Below are 23,223 nucleotides of genomic sequence, written 5' to 3' on the forward strand. Positions count from 1 at the left end.
ACTGGCAGAGACGAAGAGGCGGCAGCCATCTTGGAAGAGGCAAAGCCCACACAGGTGAGATTCAGTAGGGCAATCAGCACACAGAGCCAGAGAGAAACTAAGACAGAGACAGACACAGAGACAAGCAGAAGCCAGCACAGCCACTGACTCCCAGAAATAGGGTAAGTATGAGGGTGGTCACGGCCACAGACGTGACAGTACCCCCTCCTCAAGACCCCCCTCTCGGTCTCCCTGAGGAGATCAGGTGTCCAGGGGTAACTGTGGTGAAACCTTCTGATCGGTTTCAACCCCCAGACATGGATCACTGGACTGGAAGTCACAAAGAAGTTCAAAACTGGCAGACAGGAGCGGAACTTGTCAACAGGAGGCTCCTTCCAATCACCGCTGGGCCAACTCAGGAACTTGGATGCATCAAGAGGAACCATGTTCAAAAGGAACCCTCCTCTGAGGGAACCCAGACTGAACTCAGGAAGCAAACCGGGACTGGGACCCGGACTAGAGTCAAGAAGCACACCGGGACTGGAACCCAGGCGTGCGTCAGGAGCTTGACTGGAACTGGAACTCAGAGCAGGCTCAGCATTTTGGCTGGAAGTGGAACTAGGAACGGACTCAGCATCTTGGCCGGAACTGGAGCTCGGGGCAGGGTCAGCATCTTGGCTGGAAGTGGAACTTGGAACGGACTCAGCATCCTGGCTAGGACTGGAGCTCGGAGCAGGGTCAGCATCTTGGCTGCAACTGGAACTTGGAACAGACTCAGCATCTTGGCTGGAACTGGAGCTAGGAGCAGGGTCAGCATCTTGGCTGGAACTGGAACTTGGAACAGACTCAGCATCTTGGCTGGAACTGGAACTTGGAACTGATTCAGCTGCAGGGCTGGACACACCCCTCTGGCCGGACTGGGACGTCTCTCTAGCATTAGCTTCAGGCAGCATCCGCCGAGCAGGGTTCAAGAGGAGACGGCCCTGGTATCCCCAGAGCATGCTAGCCGGCTGAAATGCAGAAAATGGGTTTCTCCGGGCCCCAAGCCGTTGAACACACCTTCTCTCAGCTATTGCTTCGGAGGTCTTCTCCCAGGCTGAATCAAAACAAGGTCTATCACAGTCCTCTTGGAACGTCATCTCATCTTCAAGAGCAGACTCAATATCTTGGCTGACCTCTGCACTCGATGCAGATTCAGCATCTTGACTGGACTTGCAACTCGGTCCAGACTCAGCATCTTGACTGGAAGTGGAACTTGGAACGGACTCAGCATCTTGGCTGGAACTGGAGCTCGGAGCAGGGTCAGCATCTTGGCCGGAACTGAAACTTGGAACTGGCTCAGCATCTTGGCTGGAACTGGAGCTCGGAGCAGGGTCAGCCTCTTGGCTGGAACTGGAACTTGGAACAGAAGTTGAACCGGGACTGGGACCCGGACTGGAATCAGAGTCTTGACTGGCAGGGCCCCTCAAACTGGACTCAGGAGCTTGGCTGGGAGCGCCCCGCGAACTGGACTTTAACTGAGGCTCGGTCTGAAGCACCACTCGAACTGGCCTTAGGAGCTTGATAGGAGGTGCCCTCTGGACTGGAAGCGGAGGTGCCACCTGAACCACCCTGTGGACTGGCATCGGAGGCTTGGTTAGAAGCCCCCCTCGAACTGGACTCAGTGGCTTGACTGGACGGGTCACTTGAACAAGAACCAGAGACTGGACCCGAAGCGCCACTTGCACAGGAATCTGAGGCTCCATCGAAGGCTTCCCTCGGACTGGACTCGGAGACTTCAAAGGGCGTGCCACTTGAACGAGGACTGGAGGCTCGACCTGGAGCGCCACTTGCATAGGAATCTGAGGCTCCATCGAAAGCCTCCCTCGGACTGGCCTCGGAGCCTTAAGTGGCATCGTTACTTGGACTTGAATTGGAGGTTCAGTATGAAGCATCCCCTGGACTGGACTCAGGCTCTTAAGCGGCCGCGCTACTTGAACTGGGGTCAGGGGCTTGGTAGGAAGTACCCCTCGGACCGGCTTAGGAGCTTGGCTGGACTTGACATCCCGAACCGGAGCTGAACTGCGAGGGGCACCCCGATTGTTCTGTACCACCCGCTGGGAAGCCCCAAGCATGGGCCTTCCACAGCGTATTCGTTCAGCCTCCGCTTCTGGAGTATCCCGCAGGGCTGGCTCCTCGAGGAGTCTGTAGCGGTATTCATAAAGCTGAGTCAACGGATCAATATCCGAAACTGGGCTATGACGGACCCTACACCTCTGGAGACGCTTTCGCTCAGCTGCCGCCTCCAAAGTATCTCTCAGGGTTGGATCAGACAAAAGTTTCTTCCGGTAGTCGCGGAGGATCAAAAAACGATTCACAGAAAAAATTGGGTTGATATAGGGATCGGACCACAAATTAAGGACTACCTCCGGATGGTTCGTGAGGAACTCGGACATGGATGGTAGTCCCCGCTGGGCGGATGACCTTGCCGGACTCATGGCCTTTGCATTCTGTCGCGTGCACGAGGACCTTGGCACACTGTCAGGCTTCTTCCCCGGGAGCACTGGTTTCGTGAGTCCTTGGACCACTACTGTGGAGCGGCAGTGGCAGGCAAGATCACCTACAAGGTAGAGATAAGACAAGACTGGACCGGAACTCCGGACTGGAGTTCTACACTGGAACACTCGGAACTGGAACGCACCGGACAGGTGCGCACTGGAGTGGGGCCCGCTGGACTGGACACACTGGAGTGGCCCCACTGGACAGGAACATACAGGAGTGAAACCCGCTGGACTGGAACACACTGGAGCGGAACTGGAACACCCTGGACCTAGGCTTCACCTACACTTGACTGCCTTCCCCCTCGGGTTGAGCCCTCAGGTTCTGGCAGCCGGTAGGACTTACAGGAACAGCAGGAATGAAGATCCAGGAGTGCCCCCCGGCACCTAGGAGAAGGCAAGGCAGACAAGCAGGAACTGTCCGGGTTCTGGCAGTCAGCAGGAATCAACACAATGACTAGTAGACTGTACCCAGGCTAATAGGAACGCTATACCCAGGCAACCAGTCATACACAGGAACATACACAGAGCAAACTCAGGAGACTTAGAAAAGCTATACACCAGCTAACAACAAAGCTGTGCCCAAGCTAACAAGTCATGCACTGGAAACATACACAGAGCAAACTCAGGAGACTTAGTAAAGCTATACCCCAGCTAACAACAAAGCTGTGCCCAAGCTAACAAGTCATGCACTGGAAACAGACACAGAGCAAACTCAGAAGACTTAGTAAAGCTATACACCAGCTAACAACAAAGCTGTGCCCAAGCTAACAAGTCATACACAGGAAACAAACACAGAGAACTAGCAGAGCTAGACACAGAAGGGTAGGAAACCCATAGAGCAATAAACACAGAAGGGCTGAAACCCTACAAGCGATAAACACAGAAGGGCTGAAAACCCACAGAAGGGTAGGAGACCCACAGAGCAATAAACACAGAAGGGCTGAAACCCTACAGAGCCATAAACACAGAAGGGCTGGAAACCCACAAGCGATAAACACAGAAGGGCTGAAAACCCACAGAAGGGTAGGAGACCCACAGAGCAATAAACACAGAAGGGCTGAAACCCTACAGAGCTATAAACACAGAAGGGCTGGAAACCCACAAGCGATAAACACAGAAGGGCTGAAAACCCACAGAAGGGTAGGAGACCCACAGAGCAAATAACACAGAAGGGCTGGAAGCCCACAGAACAATAAACACAGAAGGGCAGAAAACCCACAGAGCAAAAGACAAGGAAAGCAAACGGTGCTAACAGCACACTAACCTCGGGACCTAAGGCACTGCGGAGGAAATGGCAATGCAAAGGCCAGGACTGTAGTTTCCAAGTCACTAATAAAGCCCCTCAACACCAGAGCCACAGGTGCAGCAATCACCTTGCAACCAAACAGAGGCTTGACACTCAGAGCAGGCATCCCATAGAAAGTAACAGCGGGAGCCATCTTGGATACTGGCAGAGACGAAGAGGCGGCAGCCATCTTGGAAGAGGCAAAGCCCACACAGGTGAGATTCAGTAGGGCAATCAGCACACAGAGCCAGAGAGAAACTAAGACAGAGACAGACACAGAGACAAGCAGAAGCCAGCACAGCCACTGACTCCCAGAAATAGGGTAAGTATGAGGGTGGTCACGGCCACAGACGTGACAGGCACCTCATAAGAAACAAAAGAATAGCCATACTGGGTCAGACTAATCATCCATCTAGCCCAGTTTCCTGTTTCCAGCAGTAAGCAATCCAGGTCACAAGTACCTGGCAGAAACATAAATAGTAGCATCATTCCATGAGACCAGTTCCAGGGCTTGCAGTGGCTTCCCCATGTCTGTCTCTATAGCAGACTATGGACTTTTCCTCCAAAAGTTGTCCAAACCTTTTTTAAACCCAGATATCTAGTTCTGCAAGTAAGTGAACATTAAGGCCTGTGGTTTACTGCACACAATACTGGTTCTGCTCTAAATCCGGACGTGACATTAGAGTTATGCTTTCTTGCATTGCTGCACCCCCAGTTGCAGAGTCGTCTTGGAATTTAAATCGTGGCCTCCCTGCTCTCTGGAGTGTCCTTTGTGAAGCAAATTTGATATGATTGGTATTACCAATTTTTGTTCCACATTTTTCCTGAAAGCAGATAAATAGTCTGCTAATACCACATTTGAGAATACTGGAAAAATAAATCAGTTTAAAGCAGCAATGGGAAAAACAAGTAGAGAACAACAAAAGAAGTTTTAGTATGGAATGAGTGGAGACTGGGGAAGGGCAGGTTAGATGGTACTTTATATGTCCCTACTCCTCCTCATATCCCATGTAAATATCCTTCACGAGGCTTCCAATATAGCAACATTTTATGTGAACGGTATGTACACATAAAATATACATCCCGCATAGGATCAGTTAAGTTCATTTCTCTTCCTTATAAAAGTTGAAGAATGAACACCTAGTGGGAGGAACGAATTGTGGGGGAGGGGAGGATTCAGCAGTCCCGCTTTTGTTTCAGAATCCAGTTCTCCATAAGGTCCGCTTAACGTCTATATTAGTTGGACGTCTCTCTTTTCGTTATTCTGTAGAGCTTTTCACTTTACAGGCTAAAAATGTCCGGTCGTGGTAAAGGTGGGAAGGGTTTAGGGAAAGGGGGCGCTAAGCGCCATAGAAAGGTGTTACGCGATAACATCCAGGGGATCACAAAGCCCGCTATCCGGCGCTTGGCTCGCCGAGGCGGAGTCAAGCGTATCTCCGGTCTCATCTACGAAGAGACTCGTGGGGTGCTGAAGGTTTTCTTGGAGAATGTTATCAGAGACGCCGTCACCTATACTGAGCACGCCAAGAGAAAGACAGTAACAGCTATGGATGTGGTGTATGCCCTGAAGCGCCAGGGCCGTACCCTGTATGGTTTCGGAGGCTTAAGGACCGATCCTTATTTGAATCTATCCAACCAACTCAAAGGCTCTTTTAAGAGCCACCCACACTTTCAATAACAGAGCTGTGATATTAGCTTTATCTTTATTTTGTCCGTATGTATGAAGAATTTTAGAACACGGTAGTTGTGGTAGTGTTGGGCCAGTCGTACTCGTGCAGCAAAATTTTAGCACTTTAGGTGGAGCAAGTTGGGTGGCTCTGAAAAGAGCCTTTGGGTTGTGTGTGCGGAAGCTGTAGGCTGAGCCCGCCATTACTTGGAGCTGGTGTACTTGGTGACGGCCTTGGTACCCTCGGACACGGCGTGCTTGGCCAGCTCACCAGGTAGCAGCAGACGCACTGCGGTTTGAATTTCCCTGGAAGTGATGGTAGACCACTTGTTATAGTGAGCCAGGCGGGAGGCTTCTCCAGCGATGCGCTCAAAGATGTCATTCACGAAGGAATTCATGATGTTCATGGCTTTGGATGAAATGCCGGTGTCGGGATGAACCTGCTTCAGCACTTTATACACATAGATAGCGTAGCTCTCCTTCCTGCTTCTCTTGCGCTTTTTGCCGTCCTTTTTCTGGGTCTTGCTAACTGCTTTTTTCGATCCCTTTTTGGGCGCGGGAGCAGATTTGGCTGGTTCAGGCATGGCCACAAGCTCAAAGTCGCTATCTAAAATAGACAAAGCAAAGAATCGTACTAGTAGTGGAAAAGCTTGTTCGGATGGCAATTTATAGGGTCCCCATTCAAATTGCTGGCGCTGAGTTTCTCTCCTTGCTTTTTGGTCTAGACCAATGAAACGTCATCAGACCGCCTGGCAGCCCTGGGATTGGCCTATTTGCCTGCCCATTATGATAATAGCGGAGACAGGCAGGTTTCAGGACGGTCGGTTCTTAACCAATCGCGAAGGAGTGTAAGAAACAGTGGTAGAGAGTATAAAAGCGGTTCGATCTGTGAAAGCTTCAGCTATTTTTTCTAAAAACAACTGATCGAAATGTCTGGACGTGGCAAGCAAGGGGGTAAAGCTCGGGCCAAGGCTAAGACTCGCTCGTCCCGAGCGGGGCTGCAGTTCCCCGTAGGGGCGTGTGCACAGACTGCTGCGGAAAGGTAATTACGCTGAGCGTGTGGGCGCCGGCGCCCCAGTCTATCTGGCGGCAGTGCTGGAATATCTGACCGCCGAGATCCTCGAACTGGCTGGTAATGCTGCGCGCGATAACAAGAAGACCCGCATCATCCCCAGGCACTTGCAGCTGGCCATCCGCAACGACGAAGAGCTGAACAAACTGCTGGGGAGAGTCACCATCGCGCAGGGCGGCGTCCTGCCCAACATCCAGGCGGTGCTTCTGCCTAAGAAAACCGAGAGTCACAAGGCGGCCAAGAGCAAGTAAAGCTGTCCCGCAGAGAGGACGAAACCAGGAACCCAAAAAGGCTCTTTTCAGAGCCACCTACTTTTTCTCGTAAAGAGCCAGATTTCAGTGGAGTATCGCCTTAAAATAAAATAAGGAATCCTTTATTAAGTGTTTCTCTAGGTTAGGTATTCCCCTTAGAGGCTGGTGATAATAGCCCTGAGTACCTGACTAGGGGGAAAAGAAATCAATGATTTGAGAACACACGGAGTTTAAAAAAAAAAAAAAAAGGTATGCCGGGAGTTCTGAGACGACCAGTGAAGACAGAAAATTTGAAATAAAAGCTCCTAATACAGCTTTTGGACAGGTCCCCCCGCGCTCTCCTAACTCCCAGCATTTTTAAGATCTCGACCTGGAAAGATTTTCTGACCAATCCCTGCACAGGGCGGCCTTTTCAAACTTTGCCACTTTTTCGCTCTGCATATATGAAACAGCTGTGTGTGTGTGAGTGAGAGAGAGAGAGAGAATCCAGAGAACGAATGTACATGTGATGACATTTCAAACTGTGTGCAGAATTGCCTAATTACTCTGATCAAGGGATTAAAAGATATAGCATAGTGAGAGAAAACTTGCATTGGAAAATCATGTAATTTGATCTTCTGTGATCAAGCCAGCCTCCGGAATTTTAGGTCAAATGCCAATTCTCGCCAGACCCTCTTGACCCCATTGGGCACGTGTCGAGGGGTGGGCTGTGGGGCAAGAATACTTAAGCAGCCCACTCTGTGGATCAGGGCTTTTCAGCTCCTTGAAGTAGGCTTGCCCACCCCCCCCCCCTCCCTCCTTTTGTCCTGGGCCTGGTTTCTGAACTGATGGGAAGGGTGTGGGTGTGTATGTGTTTAGGTGTGTGTGTGTGTGTGTGTGTGTGGGGAGGGGGGGGGGTTAGGGTTGTCACAATGGGTGGACACCCGAGTTTATAGGGGTTGTGACTCATGAGCTACCAGTGATAACAATAAGGGAGGTACAAGATATGTTTTATTATGGTGGGTCGCAAGACCCATTACCAGGCATGGGGTCCAATGCCTGCTCCAGGACTTTTGCTGTCAAGGTGGAGCTATGAAATTCAAGACTGGCAAGTTGAGAATCCAGTGTGTATGAATGTCTGTGTCATAATATTTTAAGTGTAGCTGGGGTTGCTACTATTCAAAGGCGGCCAGAACTCCCTTCTACCAAGCTCTGGCAACAGCATCCTTTAGCCATCGACAGCTAAGCATGTGTGGGGTGCTGGCATCAGTGGCTTAGTGTCATTGCTGCTGCCTGCCAAGCTTGGTAAAAGAGAGTTCTGGCCACCTTCAGAGAAAGTCTTCAGCTGACTGAGCTTGAGGATCCTCATTAGCTAAAGTATTTATATTTTGAGGTGGAGGTAGGGTGGAGCAGAGAAAATTTTGTGCCCACCCACTTTGGGCTCAGGCCCACCCAAAACTGGCTGTCTGGCTACGCCACTGGTTCATAATGTAGATTTGGACAATCACAAAGCATTTAATTATACAGCTCATTGAGGGTTTGCCGAGACTGAGAAGTGCATGAAAAGGTAAATAAATGAGATATTTTCCCATAATTCTTCTTCCCACAAAAGGTAGTAGTAACCACGATTGTGTAGACAAAGAGCTTTCAATGAGAAGTGCATGAAAAGGTAAATAAATGAGTTATTTTTCCGGTAATTCTTCTTCGCACAAAAAGTAGTAGTAACCACGATTGTGTAGACTAATGATGTGCATCAGACAAAGAGCTTTCAATGAACCATCTAGGCTGATGAACTGTCAGGTCGTCCAGTAGCAATCTGCTATGGGTCTTTGTCTTGTTTACTGACAAATTCTCCCTTATGGAGACAGCAGACCATAATTGGAGGTTTGACCCCCCAGAATTATGTAATAGCCAAATCCCTGACTAAGAAGAGGCTATTCAACACCATTTCTTGGTCACCAGAAGGTAAAGCGCTCTTTTCAGCTCCAAAGACCTGCATTGGTGACTGCTCCAGTACTGGCTAATGCTGAACTTCATCTTAAAACTCATGTGATACACACTTGCAGCTGAGATTATGCCATTAGAAGTGCACTTGGGCAAACAAACCGATAAGGAGAAGAGCATTCTGTTGTGTACCTGAGACACAAAATAGAGGTACCCTTGGTCGCTATTGAGAAAAGTGACTGTCCTTGATGCGACCAGACTGAAAAGCGTTTACCTGCTGGTCCTCCATAATCTTTATAAGGAAAGGACTATCCTTGGTGAGTCCAGTAAACCCTGCATCTCCCGTGAACTGCCTTTCTGTGCGACGAGGAGAGGATTTGCAAATTATGTATGAGTCCTAGGTGGGACTTTAAAGTGCCAGCACAAACAGGACAGACCATAGATCAGTAGGGAGATAAATGTATCCCCCCATCTCCTCCCCACCCAAGGTCATAAAACATGGTGCTAAAGCCGTACAGTTTAGCACTAGTATTTTCGCTCTTCAAAATTTGGTACGCGGTTAGCTGCCTATATTTGAATTCAGGTCTGAGGACTCCACCCTTTGCTGCTAGAATGTGAGACACTCATTTGTGGGTTTTCACATTTAAGGCTCTGTCTATTTTCAATTTCTTTCCTTTTTTTTCTTTTGTGGTGGAGAGTTCTGGCTCTGACTCATTTCATCTAATAAACCTTTTTTGTGTGTGTTTATTTAAAAACAAAACAAAAAGGTTATGTCTAGGAAATTGATCCATTACGGCAAAGACACTTCATTAGAGGAGTCCATAAAAGGTACTCTAGGCATTTAAAACTCATTCAGAACCAAAAGAAACTATTAGTGTCGCTCTGTCCAAAACCTCAAAGATGTTTCTTATATTGCTGACAAAACAGCACAGAGGTTTCAAAGCACAAGGCACAGTCCAAAAAACAAAAAATGCACCAAGAGCCTCCAAAATCGGGACAAATTCTTTAATTCCACAGCAAAGATCTAAATGGTACATCAATTTCCTACAGGGGTGGTTGGATATATGGTTTCTAATGATAAAGAACCAGCTGGAAAGCTTAGGTTCATCAATAAAGAGGAATTTATCCCAGCGTAACTGAAGCCGAATAGGGCCAGGAATCTGCTGACACATTTAGAGCCTCCGATCCAATCTGTCTAACTCCATCGATGTTCTTCTTGGCATTTCTTTCGAGAGAATATAGTAAAAGCAGTGATGAGGCTGTTCTTTCAAAATTCTGAGACTTTAACCAAACAAACACAAGAGCGTAGAATAAGGGCGATTGGCCAGTCTGGGACCCGCAGTCGATGGGGGTGGATTGGGGCGGTGTGAGCATCTCTTTATCTCTGACAACAGCCTAGGTGGATGCGGAGGTATCCGGCTTAAGACCTCGCTTGCCCAGGCAACTGGAAGAGTAGCATGTGTCAGGGATGGGATAGTATCGTTCAAGCTGGCAACACCCTCGAATAGCGGCTGTTTCATATATGCAGAGCGAAAAAGTGGCAAAGTTTGAAAAGGCCGCCCTGTGCAGGGATTGGTCAGAAAATCTTTCCAGGTCGAGACCTTAAAACTGCTGCCTGGAGTTAGGTTAGAGCGGAGGAGAGAGACCTCTCCAAAAGCTGCTGCTCTGTATTAGGAGCTTTTATTTCAATTTTTCTGTCTTCACTGGTCGTCTCAGAACTCCCGGCATACCTTTTTTTTTTAAACTCCGTGTGTTCTCAAATCATTGATTTCTTTTCCCCCTAGTCAGGTACTCAGGGCTATTATCACCAGCCTCTAAGGGGAATACCTAACCTAGAGAAACACAATAAAGGATTCCTTATTTTATTTTAAGGCGATACTCCGCTGAAATCTGGCTCTTTACGAGAAAAAGTAGGTGGCTCTGAAAAGAGCCTTTTGGGTTCCTGGTTTCGTCCTCTCTGCGGGACAGCTTTACTTGCTCTTGGCCGCCTTGTGACTCTCGGTTTTCTTAGGCAGAAGCACCGCCTGGATGTTGGGCAGGACGCCGCCCTGCGCGATGGTGACTCTCCCCAGCAGTTTGTTCAGCTCTTCGTCGTTGCGGATGGCCAGCTGCAAGTGCCTGGGGATGATGCGGGTCTTCTTGTTATCGCGCGCAGCATTACCAGCCAGTTCGAGGATCTCGGCGGTAAGATATTCCAGCACTGCCGCCAGATAGACTGGGGCGCCGGCGCCCACACGCTCAGCGTAATTACCTTTCCGCAGCAGTCTGTGCACGCGACCTACGGGGAACTGCAGCCCCGCTCGGGACGAGCGAGTCTTAGCCTTGGCCCGAGCTTTACCCCCTTGCTTGCCACGTCCAGACATTTCGATCAGTTGTTTTTAGAAAAAATAGCTGAAGCTTTCACAGATCGAACCGCTTTTATACTCTCTACCACTGTTTCTTACACTCCTTCGCGATTGGTAAGAACCGACCGTCCTGAAACCTGCCTGTCTCCGCTATTATCATAATAGGCAGGCAAATAGGCCAATCCCAGGGCTGCCAGGCGGTCTGATGACGTTTCATTGGTCTACACCAAAAGCAAGGAGAGAAACTCAGCGCCAGCAATTTGAATGGGGACCCTATAAATTGCCATCCGAACAAGCTTTTCCACTAGTACGATCGATTCTGTGCTTTGTCCATTTTAGATAGCAACTTTGCTGAGCTTGTGGTCATGCCTGAACCAGCCAAATCTGCTCCCGCGCCCAAAAAGGGATCGAAGAAAGCCGTTAGCAAGACCCAGAAAAAGGACGGCAAAAAGCGCAAGAGAAGCAGGAAGGAGAGTTACGCTATCTACGTGTATAAAGTACTGAAGCAGGTTCATCCCGACACCGGCATTTCATCCAAAGCCATGAATATCATGAATTCCTTCGTGAATGACATCTTTGAGCGCATCGCTGGAGAAGCCTCCCGCCTGGCTCACTATAACAAGCGGTCTACCATCACTTCCAGGGAAATTCAAACCGCAGTGCGTCTGCTGCTACCCGGTGAGCTGGCCAAGCACGCCGTGTCCGAGGGTACCAAGGCCGTCACCAAGTACACCAGCTCCAAGTAATGGCGGGCTCAGCCTACAGCTTCCGCACACACACAACCCAAAGGCTCTTTTCAGAGCCACCCAATTTACTCTATCTAAAGCGCTAAAATTTTGCTGCACGACTCCGAGTAGAGCTGGCCCAACACTAGCACTACTCCTTTACCTTATTGCTAAAGAGGAAAGGAGATCGAGTTTTTCACTTTCCAAACATATCTTTCCCACACCCCACTCTCTAACAGCTTTTATTATAGAGCAAAAAAAGATATATTTCCCACACACCACAAATATAACAAACTTTTCCCTTTAGGCCTCAGAACTAGCTACACATGAAATCGTAACTGTTCTAAAATTATTCAACATACATACGGACAAAATTAAGAAAAAGCTAACACTAGCACTACTCCTTTACCTTATTGCTTAACAGGAAAGGAGTTTTTTACTTTCCCACACCCCACTCTGAATATAACAGCTTTTAAAGAAAAAGCTAACATCACAGCTCTGTTACTGAATGTGTGGGTGGCTCTTAAAAGAGCCTTTGGGTTGGTTGGATAGATTCAAATAAGAGTCAGGTCCTTTAGCCTCCGAAACCATACAGGGTACGGCCCTGGCGCTTCAGGGCATACACCACATCCATAGCTGTTACTGTCTTTCTCTTGGCGTGCTCAGTATAGGTGACGGCGTCTCGAATAACATTCTCCAAGAAAACCTTCAGCACACCGCGAGTCTCTTCGTAGATGAGGCCGGAAATACGCTTGACTCCACCTCGGCGAGCCAGGCGCCGAATAGCGGGCTTTGTGATCCCCTGGATGTTATCGCGTAACACCTTCCTATGTCGCTTAGCGCCCCCTTTCCCTAAACCCTTCCCACCTTTACCACGACCAGACATTTTAACCCTGCAAACTGAAAAGCTCTACAGAAATGACAAACAGAGATTTCCAACTGCCACTAATATAGAGGTGAAGCGGACCTTATGGAGAACTGGGTCCTGAAACAAAGGCGGGACTGCGGAATCCTCCCCCACAATTCGTGCCTCCGACTCTTTGTTCATTCTTCAACTTCTTCAAGGTTTCATGTGAGAAGAAGAGAAATGAACTTAACTGATCCAATGCCGTATGTCTATTTTATGTGTACATACCGTTCACATAAAATGTTTCTATATTAGAAGCCTCGTGAAGGATATTTACATTGAATATGAGGACGAGTAGGGACATATAAAGTACCATCTAACCTGCCCTCCCTCAGTCTCCACTCATTCCATACGAAAACTTCTTTTGTTGTTCTCTACTTGTTTTTCCCATTGCTGCTTTAAACTGATTTATTTTTCCAGCATTCTCAAATGTGGTATTAGCAGACTATTATCTGCTTTCAGGAAAAATGTGGAATAAAAATTGGTAATGCCAATCATATCAAATTTGCCTCACAAAGGACACTCCACAGAGCAGGGAGGCCAGGATTTAAATGCCAAGAGGACTCTGCAACTGGGGGTGCAGCAATCCAAGAAAGCATATCTCTAATGTCACTCTGGATTTAGAGCACAACCAGTATTGTGTGCAGTAAACCACAGGCCTTAATGTTCACCTACTTGCAAATCTAGATATCTGGGTTTAAAAAAGGTTTGGACAACTTTTGGAGGAAAAGTCCATAGTTTAGTATTGAGACAGACATGGCGAAGCCACTGCAAGCCCCGGAACTGGTCTCATGGAATGAGGCTACTATTTGGGTTTCTGCCAGATACTTGTGACCTAGATTGCATACCACTGGAAACAGGAAACTGGGCTAGATGGATGATTAGTCTGACCCAGTGTGGCTATTCTTATGTTTTTTATGAGGTGCCTGTAAATTTGAGTGTGTCCCTTCCTTATTTGCTGGTCTGCTTTGGTTATCCATTGTCTTTTGATTACAGTACCAGCTTCTTCTTCTTTCAGGACTTTTTGTGATTACTCCCCCAGTTATTTGGCTTCCTTAACTGTTCCCTCTGCAGTACTGACCCTCTCAATGACCACCACCTTGTTCTTCCATCCCTATCGTTGGTATGGCTTGCTACTACACAGCAGAGTGTTTTTTATTTCCTGGCAACGCTTATATGGAACCAACTCCATAAGCCTCTACCTGAAGACAAATCCTTCATCACATTTAAACCTTTCTTTAAACATTTCCTTTCATCTCTTTTCCTGCTACTGCCTCTGCCACAATCCTCTTCACCTTCTGCCACCCAATTGGGCACAAAGGCAGGACATTTCACCCCAAGCCCCACTGGAGAAGGGGGATCAAAATGCTGTAGAGGCCTTGTGCTGCTCCTATCCTCCATGAAGGATAAAGAGAGATATGAAGTAGCAATGCTGAATAGTGCACCATTCGGTATTGCCCTCTCTCTCCGCACATCAAGCATTGCCCTATCTCTTTTTCTCTCTCTCCCCCCCCCCCCCATGCAATATATCCCCTCTCCTTCCCTCCCTTCACCCCATCCCCATCAACTAGCATTACCTATTTATCTCTCTTTTTTTCAATGGAGATTCCCCTGACCCTGTCTTCTTCCCTTCCCCTCTCTACTCTCCCCACCATTCAGCATTGATACTGCCTTTCTCTCTTTCCTCAGGTAACATTGCCCCCTTCCCCTCCTATGCAGTATTTCCTCTCTCTGCAGTCTCTCCCTAGCCCATCGAACATTACCTGTTTCTCAACCTCTGGCATGCAGCACTGCTCATGTCTCTGTTTTCGTCCTGCCCCCCCCCCCCCCAACTCAATCATTTAGAATTGCATATGCCAATCTATTCCACCGCATCCAGAAATACACCTCTGTCCCTCCTACTGTGCAGTACTGTCCCTCTGTCTCTTGCTCTTCAGCACATCTAGTGTTTCCCCATCAGTATTGCACTGTCTATCTCTCCCTCACCCCCCTCAATCTAATATTACTCTCTTTCTCCCCTTATTCCAGATTTCCCATTTCACTTATTGTACCTCGCCGGGTCTGCGCTAATAAATGAGCAAGGCTGAGGTGAGGTACCGCTGGTCTCTGCTTGCCGCTACAGCTTACTGTGCAGGCCCCTGAGGTTTACCTCAAAGGAAGCGAGACAGGCGCAGGAAACGGTAGTAGCAGCAGGTAGAGAGCCACAGTCTCACGCATCTGCCTTGCTTGTTTATTACCGTGGTCCCGGCAAGGTGCAACGGGTGGGATATTGTGCTACATTGCAGCAGTGCATAAAAGGGGAGGAATAGAGAAACAGCATGGTCGGGCTAGGAGAGGTAGTGTGTCTGTGAAAGGTCGTGGTTGGGGCTCTGGAGGATACGGAGCACCTATAAATGAGGACAGGACGGAGATAAGAAGAGAATGACAAGATATTCCAAGGGCAGTGGGTTGTGAACAAGAAGATCTAAGAGTATATGAAAGTGATAAACAAGAGTCTATGGAGGAGCTACATCAGGGGTGTGAATGAGACAAGGGATTCAAATTAAGGTGTTATTTTAATTTTTGGTTAATTTCAGTTCTGACCGGAAATATATGCTTTGTCCCGATTGTCTCCCTTCATCCTCCCCCTCCGTTATCTGTAAGCCCCTTTGGTCTATTTTACAATCCCTGGTAGTCTAAGGGTGTTGTTGGGGAAGGGGTCATCCCCATTTACTCCTGCCCATTCTGACTCTGCACTCAAAATGTATACTGGAGCTAGAAAATCGCTCCTGCCCTGACTGTACCACCTGAGATTGTAAGGTAGTCCAGGGTGGGTGGGGCTATTCTTTGTATTCTTGTCGGGTGGTGGGGTTGTACTTATTTTTAAGTAATGCAGGTTTAATCTCACACAATAGTTTATTTGTTAAATAGAGTGCTCCAAATCATTGCTTTGATACAAAATTGTAGCAGGAATTTCAGGGCTCCATTCTCAAAGCCACACTAGTGATTCCAGGGCAGAAATGTGACGAAGCCCACTTCATTTCTATGGTCTTCGTCACATTTAACGTAAAGGAATCACTATCATGGCTTTGTAAAAGGAGTCCTAAATTTGGCATGAAGTTATGAAATCAGCTGTGACTTGGATTGTGAAGCAAAGTCAGCCACTGCAAAAGAACACTCTGGTTTTTAGTTTCAGTTTTCATTAGCTGTGGTTGTGATTCCATGTGTCCCAATGAAAGGAGAGTTTTGTTTTACTTCCATTTCATTTCAGTATATTCCATCTTTATAATACCAGGCATCCCAAGGTAGATTACAACAACTGTTAAGATGAACCCATCAGTAAACAGGATATCCTCAATGACATTTCGCATCTGTATTGTATTGAACAGTATAGAAAAATGAGCACAAAATACAGAGTTTATAACTGCTGTTTCTACCAGCTACAATAATATCTTAAGCTGTGCTGATATAAATATAATGAAATAAAAAATTACATATCTACATATAGGAAGCCCCTTATTTCTGGTAATCTTTTGCTATTGTTTCGGGGAAGCGAAAATGGTGGCAATCTCCAACTACTGGCTTCAGCCCATATAATGGGCTAGATAGGGTCATACCTACTGTCTAACATCCTTGACTTGCTATCCAGCAAAGTCCCTTTCTGTGAATTTTGCTTGTAGAGCCTTCCCTATCTGTTTTAGAGCTCAGCCCAGAAAAAAGGGGTATCAGGGGAAGATAAGGCAGGCTTGGCTTCTGCTGGACCAAAGGCTAGTTTTTGCCAAAAGCTGAATGGGGCCAGTGCAAATAAAGTAGGGTGCATGCCAAGTATACTTCGTAAAAACACGGTTTCTGTGCACAACTTTAAGGAGGCAAGCGAAGCGAATGCGGAGCAGCCGGACATAACATGGCGGCTGCCGCATGCTTGCCCCCTGGTCCGAATCGCCCCCCGCTTCCGGCTTCCCCGCCATCCCAGGTGACGTAGCGGGGTCACAGCGGGTGGGCTCCAGACATAGGTTAAAAGACTGCCGAGGGGGCCTGAGCGGGTCTTTTGAAGCAGACGGTACACAAGTTTTTCTTTTTGTTCGGTACATGGGCGTACAGCATCTTTGTTCTTTGTTTCCCCACGTGCAGTGAAGGCACCGGGAGTGAGACCAGCAGACTATGATCGCAGCAGCTCAGCAAGTAAAGAATTTTACTTTCGTTTTCAGCTGAGCCCCGTGGCAGATCGGCAGGAAAAAGGTTTTCTTTTCCTTGCAGCTCAGCAAGTAAAGAATTTTACTTTCGTTTTCAGCTGAGCCCCGTGGCAGATCGGCAGGAAAAAGGTTTTCTTTTCCTTGCAGCTCAGCAAGTAAAGAATTTTACTTTCGTTTTCAGCTGAGCCCCGTGGCAGATCGGCAGGAAAAAGGTTTTCTTTTCCTTGCAGCTCAGCAAGTAAAGAATTTTACTTTCGTTTTCAACTGAGCCCCGTGGCAGGTCGGCAAGTAAGAGGTTTTCTTTTCCTTTTGAGTGTCTGGCTTTTTGCGCCCGTGCTAGACCTTAGACTCGCGTTTTTTGTTTAGTTTTGTTTTGTTCGAGTGTTTAGTCGACGGGCATTGCGCATTGCTGTTGGACTTTCTTTAGAGGAGCCCTCAGACTTTTCATTGCACCATGCCTCGACGTGTGCAAGCTACTCAGCCACCCCCAAGTCGGGCAGAGGAGGGACTACCCGAGGCAGCAGTCACATCTCCCCGCATATCAACGAGACGCCGGAGGCACCCGGAGAGATACATTGATTCAGCTGACCTGCCCCTGCCACGTGCATCCGCGCCTGCAGCTACAGAGGCCCGCGGTCGACCGCCTGCTTTGCCACTACAACCTGCGGAGCCATCCTTCCCAGAACTGCCTGACCTGCACAGCACGGACAATGCTGCTTCAGCCTTGACATCTCCAGGCAGACGGGGGGGGAGGGGGGGGGGACACACGGTGCAGAAGATGGTCCTTCTCCAACAGCAGTTCAGATGGGTCTCGGCGTACCGATCAGCATCCGCAAGTTCAGACCCCCCGCCTGCTTCAGGTTGCAAGATCCAGCAGATCCAGGAGCAACACAGGGAGTCACAGATCAGCCGAGCGGCCCAGGAGCCAACGATCCCGCTCCCATCCTAGACGGAGTAGATCACTGTCGTACTGCAGGCTCCGACACCACTGTGGATACCACCCAGCGCACGACAGGCATGAGCTTCACGCCTGTCACGGGGACGACCATTGCAGGTCACCTCCTGCTTGCTTTGCCCCCTGTGGACATGCGCCTCATCGCAGACTCCCAACGACAGCTACCCAGTCTGAGGGAGACAAGGTGGCACATGGACCTACAGCTTCACCCCACTGCAGACCCATGACTGATGACGCCCGTATGGTACGACACGACCCCCGGCGCACACCGGGCCGCGAGGCGATGCAGGAAGTAGCGGGGACATCAAGCAGCCACCAGGTGGCCCCCGGAGTGACTCCCAGGGGCCGCACCCTATCTGATGGAGACAGCAACCTCCACTTAGCAACACGGAAGCACCTGGAGGTCAAACGGAGGAAGAAAGGTAAGAAACATAGGCGATCTGGTCGCTCCAGTTCCACATCGTCTTCTGACTCCTCCTCCTCTTCTTCCTCGTTTTCTTCATCTTCTTCCTCTGTCTCCCCTACTGGAGACACTAACGCCCCTCACCCACGGTGTCCCCACAGAGCGGCTATGGCAGAGAGTTCCCAAGTCCCTTCGAAAAAAGGTCATGCGTCGGAGGTATTTCGACATTTTCAAGCTGGTAGAGGACGGACGCAGGCGACATGCGAAGAAGCGAGCAAAAAGGGGCGAACTGTTACCAGACCACACCAGAGAGCTCCCACGGAACCTTGCATGCTGTGTAATATCCTATGCACGCATGATGAGCATCGTGTACAGGAAGCAGCGTGATCAAATGGACCCCATGCTCTGTTACCTAGAAACAGTTTTAATCATCTACCGTGAACACGAGGGTTATGCCTGGTTAGCGTATGACGAGCACTTTAGGGACAAGATGGAGGCAAACCCTAGGAAGGCTTGGGATAGACAACGGCGGCTTGTGGCTGCGGAATGTCCTCACGCGACCCCACAACGCACCGAGGCATGCCCCCCAGCACAAAGCACCCATGGCAGGGAACAGGCATGGGAGGCCTACCACGCTTTCTCGAGAGGTCTGTTGGAAGTACAACAAAGGCACCTGCAACATTCACGACTGCAAATTCAAGCACCTGTGTGCCACATGCGGAGCCCCGCACCCCCTTGCCGTTTGCCCAAGAAAACCAGCACAAAGGCAAGGAGGCCAGCAAAAACCTTGAGCTATTCACCAGGGCCCCCACCCCCACCAGGCTGAATGCCATGATGCCTTGATTGGAGAAGTACCCCAAGCGGCAGGCCGCAACATAACTTTTGCAGATTTTAAAGACCAATTCCCTCTTCTAACACTGCTGTAGAGAATAAGATAGTTATCAAGACTTCATTTTTATGTCCAGGTGCAACCACCTCCCGGCCACGACCAAAAATGAGAAAAATCCCTTTGGTAAGCATACTTAACAGCAGCATCCCAAGACATTTGAACATTTGTTGGTCCCGGGATTGGCTGGTAACTAAGAAGAGTTTCTTTCCGATCACTGCACAGGGCGGGAATTTTAAACCTCGGGTTCGGTCTACTCATTCGTTTACAAGATTTCAAAATGGTTAACTTAATCTAAGAATGTGGAGAATACGAAACAAAAACGAACCCCCACCCCCTCCAAAACTAAGTAAGACACTTTTTTTTTCAGGTTCACTAAAAACAAAATGGATACCAAACGTGAACTCAAACCACGGTTTCGAGCCGTGTTCTACGAAGGCGGCCATTTTCTAGCAAGAGAAAGAGATGCGCCTCTATGTAAAGCACCAATCACGCCACAGGGCGGGCTTTTCATTCCTTCATTAACGGTTCTCGGAGCCTATCAGCAGCCATGGAGCAACCATAAAAGAGCAGAACGGGGCGTTGATTGGTATCTTTTCTGTTCTGGCGCTTTACCCAGTGGTATCTTTTTGAAAGCAGAAGAGAACTAAGAAGAGCTTGTGTCCAGCATGGCCCGTACTAAGCAGACTGCCCGTAAGTCTACTGGAGGAAAAGCTCCTCGTAAGCAGTTGGCGACCAAGGCCGCTCGTAAAAGCGCCCCAGCCACAGGCGGTGTGAAGAAGCCTCATCGCTATCGACCGGGTACTGTAGCGCTGCGGGAAATCCGCCGCTACCAAAAGTCTACTGAGTTGCTTATTCGCAAGCTGCCCTTCCAACGCCTGGTGCGAGAGATCGCGCAAGATTTCAAGACCGACTTGCGCTTCCAGAGCTCGGCTGTCATGGCCCTGCAGGAGGCTAGCGAGGCTTACCTGGTGGGGCTCTTCGAGGATACCAATCTGTGCGCTATCCACGCCAAGAGAGTCACCATCATGCCCAAAGATATCCAGCTGGCCCGTCGTATTCGTGGTGAGAGGGCTTAAAAAGCATTATGCTCCAGCTACACACAACCAAAAGGCTCTTTTAAGAGCCACCACATCCCTACACAAAAAGAGCTGACGAGTCAGTCTGCTCTATGGTTACTACTTAGCTCCCGATTTCCAGGCTGTTGAAGGCTTAAGGATTGTAGGCAGCATCTTGCAGTCTCTCTTCACCGCTCTCTTCCCCCACCCCCTCCCAACTACAGTATTGAACAAGCCCTGCTCCCTCCCTTGGCCTCTTCTCGTCTACTGAATCGTGGTAACGCCGCCCCCCCCCCCCCCCCAAACCGCTGTTCAGGCTGCATTATTGAAACACCCGTGTTCCCTTGCTCTGTTCTCGTCTGCTGAATTGTAGCAATGGGGATTTTTTTTTTTTTTTGCGCCCAGAAAAGGCCAAAGGAGTGCAACTTTTATTCAGAGCGTACCTGCTTCTGCTGAATTAAACCAACTTGCTGGCGGCTACGCCTATCCTTTGGTAAAGCTGTGGCTTCTATAATACATAACTGTGCAGAAGCAGGCTTTTCCATGTCATTTAATAAGAACCAAACTCATCTTACTCTTTTTGATCTGTGTGGTAGTGGCTCTGAAAAGAGCCTTTGGGTTTATATGAGAATGAACAAATTTTGAAAGCTTCACTTTTTCTTAGGCGCCCCCTTTCCGGCCTTTTTGGCTTTGGGTTTCGCAGCCTTTGCTGGACTTTTTTTCACCTTCGGTTTCACTGCTTTAGCCGGGCTTTTAGCTACTTTCTTGGCTTTAACCGCTTTGGGCTTTTTGGGGCTCTTGGCTACTTTCTTGGTAGCGGCTGCTGACGGTTTCTTGGCTCTCTTCGGACTCTTTTTCACTCCCGCCGATGCCGCCTTTTTCGGCTTCTTCACGGCCGGTTTCTTGCTTTTGGGAGCGCTCTTCTTCTTGCTCTCCGGCTGCTTCTTGTTCAGTTTGAAGGAGCCCGAAGCTCCGCTGCCCTTGGTCTGCAGGAGGCTGCCCTTGCTCACCAGGCTCTTGACCGCCAGCTTCAAGCGACTATTGTTCTTCTCCACGTCGTAGCCCGACGCCGCCAGAGCCTTCTTCAGGGCAGCCAGGGACATGCCACTGCGCTCCTTTGAAGCTGACACGGCCTTCACGATCAGCTCTGAGACGCTGGGGCCCGATGATGACTTGCGCGCTTTCGCCGCTCCAGTCGGCTTCTTCGCCTTTTTCTTGGCCGCGCCTGGAGGAGCCGCCGTTGGTGGTGCAGCCGCTGGAGCCGTTTCTGCCATTCTCCCTTTTTAACAACAAAGGAGTCAGTCGGACTTCTAGTGCAGAGAAAAAGCAAATTACTAAAGCTCCGCGTTTCCTTCACTTCACTTGCTGAACTAGAACCGCCCCGCTCTTCCTCTTATTTATAGTAGCAGCCGCCCTCTGATTGGCTGCCCACTCAATGCCTGCTTTCTACAGACTCTAGTCTACGGCTCTTCTAGCCCTGTGTTTCTTCAGCACCCGAAATTATGTTTTTATGACAAAATGACTTTCATTTCCACAAACATTCTCATTCGGATCTCAAAAGAAGAGTTTACAGTGTGGAGAAACCGTGGTTTGTGATCTAGATGTGGGCTAATAAAGTTGAAAAGAGCTCACTAACTGCTTCCTTCAGTCTTCTTCAGCTCCCAAAGCCATAAAACAAACATTTTGATTTGTGAAAATTAAAGCGATCTCTGGCTCTACATTTATATAAACTCTCTGGAACAATTTTTTAAAAGGTGTAAAATGACACTGTTCCTCATCGGCTCTTCCCTAGGAAAATTCTCATTTAAAAAAACCTGATCTAACTAAAGAGAACTAGCACATACTATTCTGCACTATCCTGGTATTGAACCTATTAAACGTTTGTTGTCTTAATAATCAAAATCCTAGTTTAGGTGCTCAAGTGTTGCCAGGGGTGCATTTATAGAAAATAATGTACAAGTTAACACTTGCTAAAGCAAAACATAAAACAAGGAAAGAAAACAATCTCCACAAGAAAAAAATGTATCAAATCCTTTCAGACCATAAAAAGGAAAGAAGAGTAACAAATTGATAAGGAGATTATATATGTAACTTTCTAAATAACACCAAAAGGCCTTAGCGAGAATTAACTCTCCTGTTGTGATTTAATTTAAGTCCAGTATGGTTCTTTATTGCTCTGGCAGAAAATACATATATTTTGCACCCAGGTATTTTATCATACATTAACAAGGATATGCCAGCAAAAATGACACCCCCCACCAGCGCCACCAAGGATAGCATTTCTCATCTTAAGGCCAGAAAAGCCTTAACAGGGGATGCCAGGCATCTCCTATACCTGAAAATAATTAAACCACTGTAATTGGCTAGAAAACTTCATTAACTTTAACAAGCAGCCCTCACGGTAGCAATCCACATTTGCATGACCTGCACGATGAAGGTAGCTCTGTGCATCGGGAGCCCTTGGGGCTTCTTAAGCAAGAATGAGCAAGCATTAACAGAAAGGTGAGAAAGGGTAGCAGCTGAGTCATAAAAGGGGGAAGGAATATGGGTATAGCCAATGATTTGTCAACCGTATGCATGCAAATCACACAGCAGGCAACCGGGTAATCCAGCCTCTGCCGCAGCACTTGAGGTGGAGACATGCGCGTGTTATAAAGTGAACAGTATCACAAAGAGCAGCAGTGGGATATGAAGCCGCCACCTTTGTACTGCAAGACTTGTGCTCTAACCAAAGATCACAAGGAGCAGCAGTGCGCTATGAACCCGCTACCTCTGAATTGCAAGACCGGTGCTCCAACCAAAGGTCACAAGGAGCAGCAGTGCGCTGTGAACCCGCTACCTCTGAATTGCAAGACCATTGCTCCAACCAAAGGGGACAGGAAGGAATACGGGTATAGCACGATTTGTCAACTGTATGCCTGTAAACCCACAGAAAGCAACCGGGTCACAGCAAGCCTCGGGCGTAGCACTTGAGGCGGAAACATGAGAGTGTTATAAAGTGTACGATATGAAAGGAACCCATGCTAGAGATACACCTGTAAATTGGCCCAGATGTA

At 48.5% G+C, this 23,223-nt stretch overlaps 4 protein-coding genes and 1 pseudogene across 4 annotated transcripts; 2 read left to right on the plus strand and 3 right to left on the minus strand.

The window, feature by feature from the left end:
* The first annotated feature begins 6,399 nt into the window (after positions 1 to 6,399).
* On the plus strand, positions 6,400 to 6,812 carry LOC115459722 (annotated as a pseudogene).
* Positions 6,813 to 10,634: 3,822 nt separating this feature from the next.
* On the minus strand, positions 10,635 to 11,082 carry LOC115459729 (histone H2A type 1-E-like). Its single transcript, XM_030189530.1, has one exon. The coding sequence runs from the start codon at positions 11,077 to 11,079 to the stop codon at positions 10,687 to 10,689; it is 393 nt and encodes a 130-aa protein (XP_030045390.1). The 5' UTR covers positions 11,080 to 11,082; the 3' UTR covers positions 10,635 to 10,686.
* A 338-nt stretch (positions 11,083 to 11,420) lies between these two features.
* LOC115459747 (histone H2B type 2-E) lies at positions 11,421 to 11,813 on the plus strand. The gene has a single exon (XM_030189547.1). The coding sequence runs from the start codon at positions 11,427 to 11,429 to the stop codon at positions 11,805 to 11,807; it is 381 nt and encodes a 126-aa protein (XP_030045407.1). The 5' UTR covers positions 11,421 to 11,426; the 3' UTR covers positions 11,808 to 11,813.
* Positions 11,814 to 12,331: 518 nt separating this feature from the next.
* LOC115459738 (histone H4) lies at positions 12,332 to 12,672 on the minus strand. The gene has a single exon (XM_030189539.1). It carries the CDS (start codon positions 12,670 to 12,672, stop codon positions 12,361 to 12,363), a length of 312 nt encoding a protein of 103 aa, XP_030045399.1. The 3' UTR covers positions 12,332 to 12,360.
* A 7,971-nt stretch (positions 12,673 to 20,643) lies between these two features.
* Positions 20,644 to 21,513, minus strand: LOC115459712 (histone H1-like). Its single transcript, XM_030189516.1, has one exon. It carries the CDS (start codon positions 21,439 to 21,441, stop codon positions 20,818 to 20,820), a length of 624 nt encoding a protein of 207 aa, XP_030045376.1. The 5' UTR covers positions 21,442 to 21,513; the 3' UTR covers positions 20,644 to 20,817.
* Between the last annotated feature and the right edge of the window lie 1,710 nt (positions 21,514 to 23,223).

Source organism: Microcaecilia unicolor, unplaced genomic scaffold (genome assembly GCF_901765095.1).
Source record: "Microcaecilia unicolor unplaced genomic scaffold, aMicUni1.1, whole genome shotgun sequence".
Taxonomy (NCBI): Eukaryota; Metazoa; Chordata; class Amphibia; order Gymnophiona; family Siphonopidae; genus Microcaecilia; species Microcaecilia unicolor.

Excerpts from the sequence above, each read along its gene's own strand:
- LOC115459729 (XM_030189530.1), bottom strand. The coding sequence starts at position 11,079 with ATGTCTGGACGTGGCAAGCAAGGGGGTAAAGCTCGGGCCAAGGCTAAG.
- LOC115459738 (XM_030189539.1), bottom strand. The coding sequence starts at position 12,672 with ATGTCTGGTCGTGGTAAAGGTGGGAAGGGTTTAGGGAAAGGGGGCGCT.
- LOC115459712 (XM_030189516.1), bottom strand. The coding sequence starts at position 21,441 with ATGGCAGAAACGGCTCCAGCGGCTGCACCACCAACGGCGGCTCCTCCA.
- LOC115459747 (XM_030189547.1), top strand. The coding sequence starts at position 11,427 with ATGCCTGAACCAGCCAAATCTGCTCCCGCGCCCAAAAAGGGATCGAAG.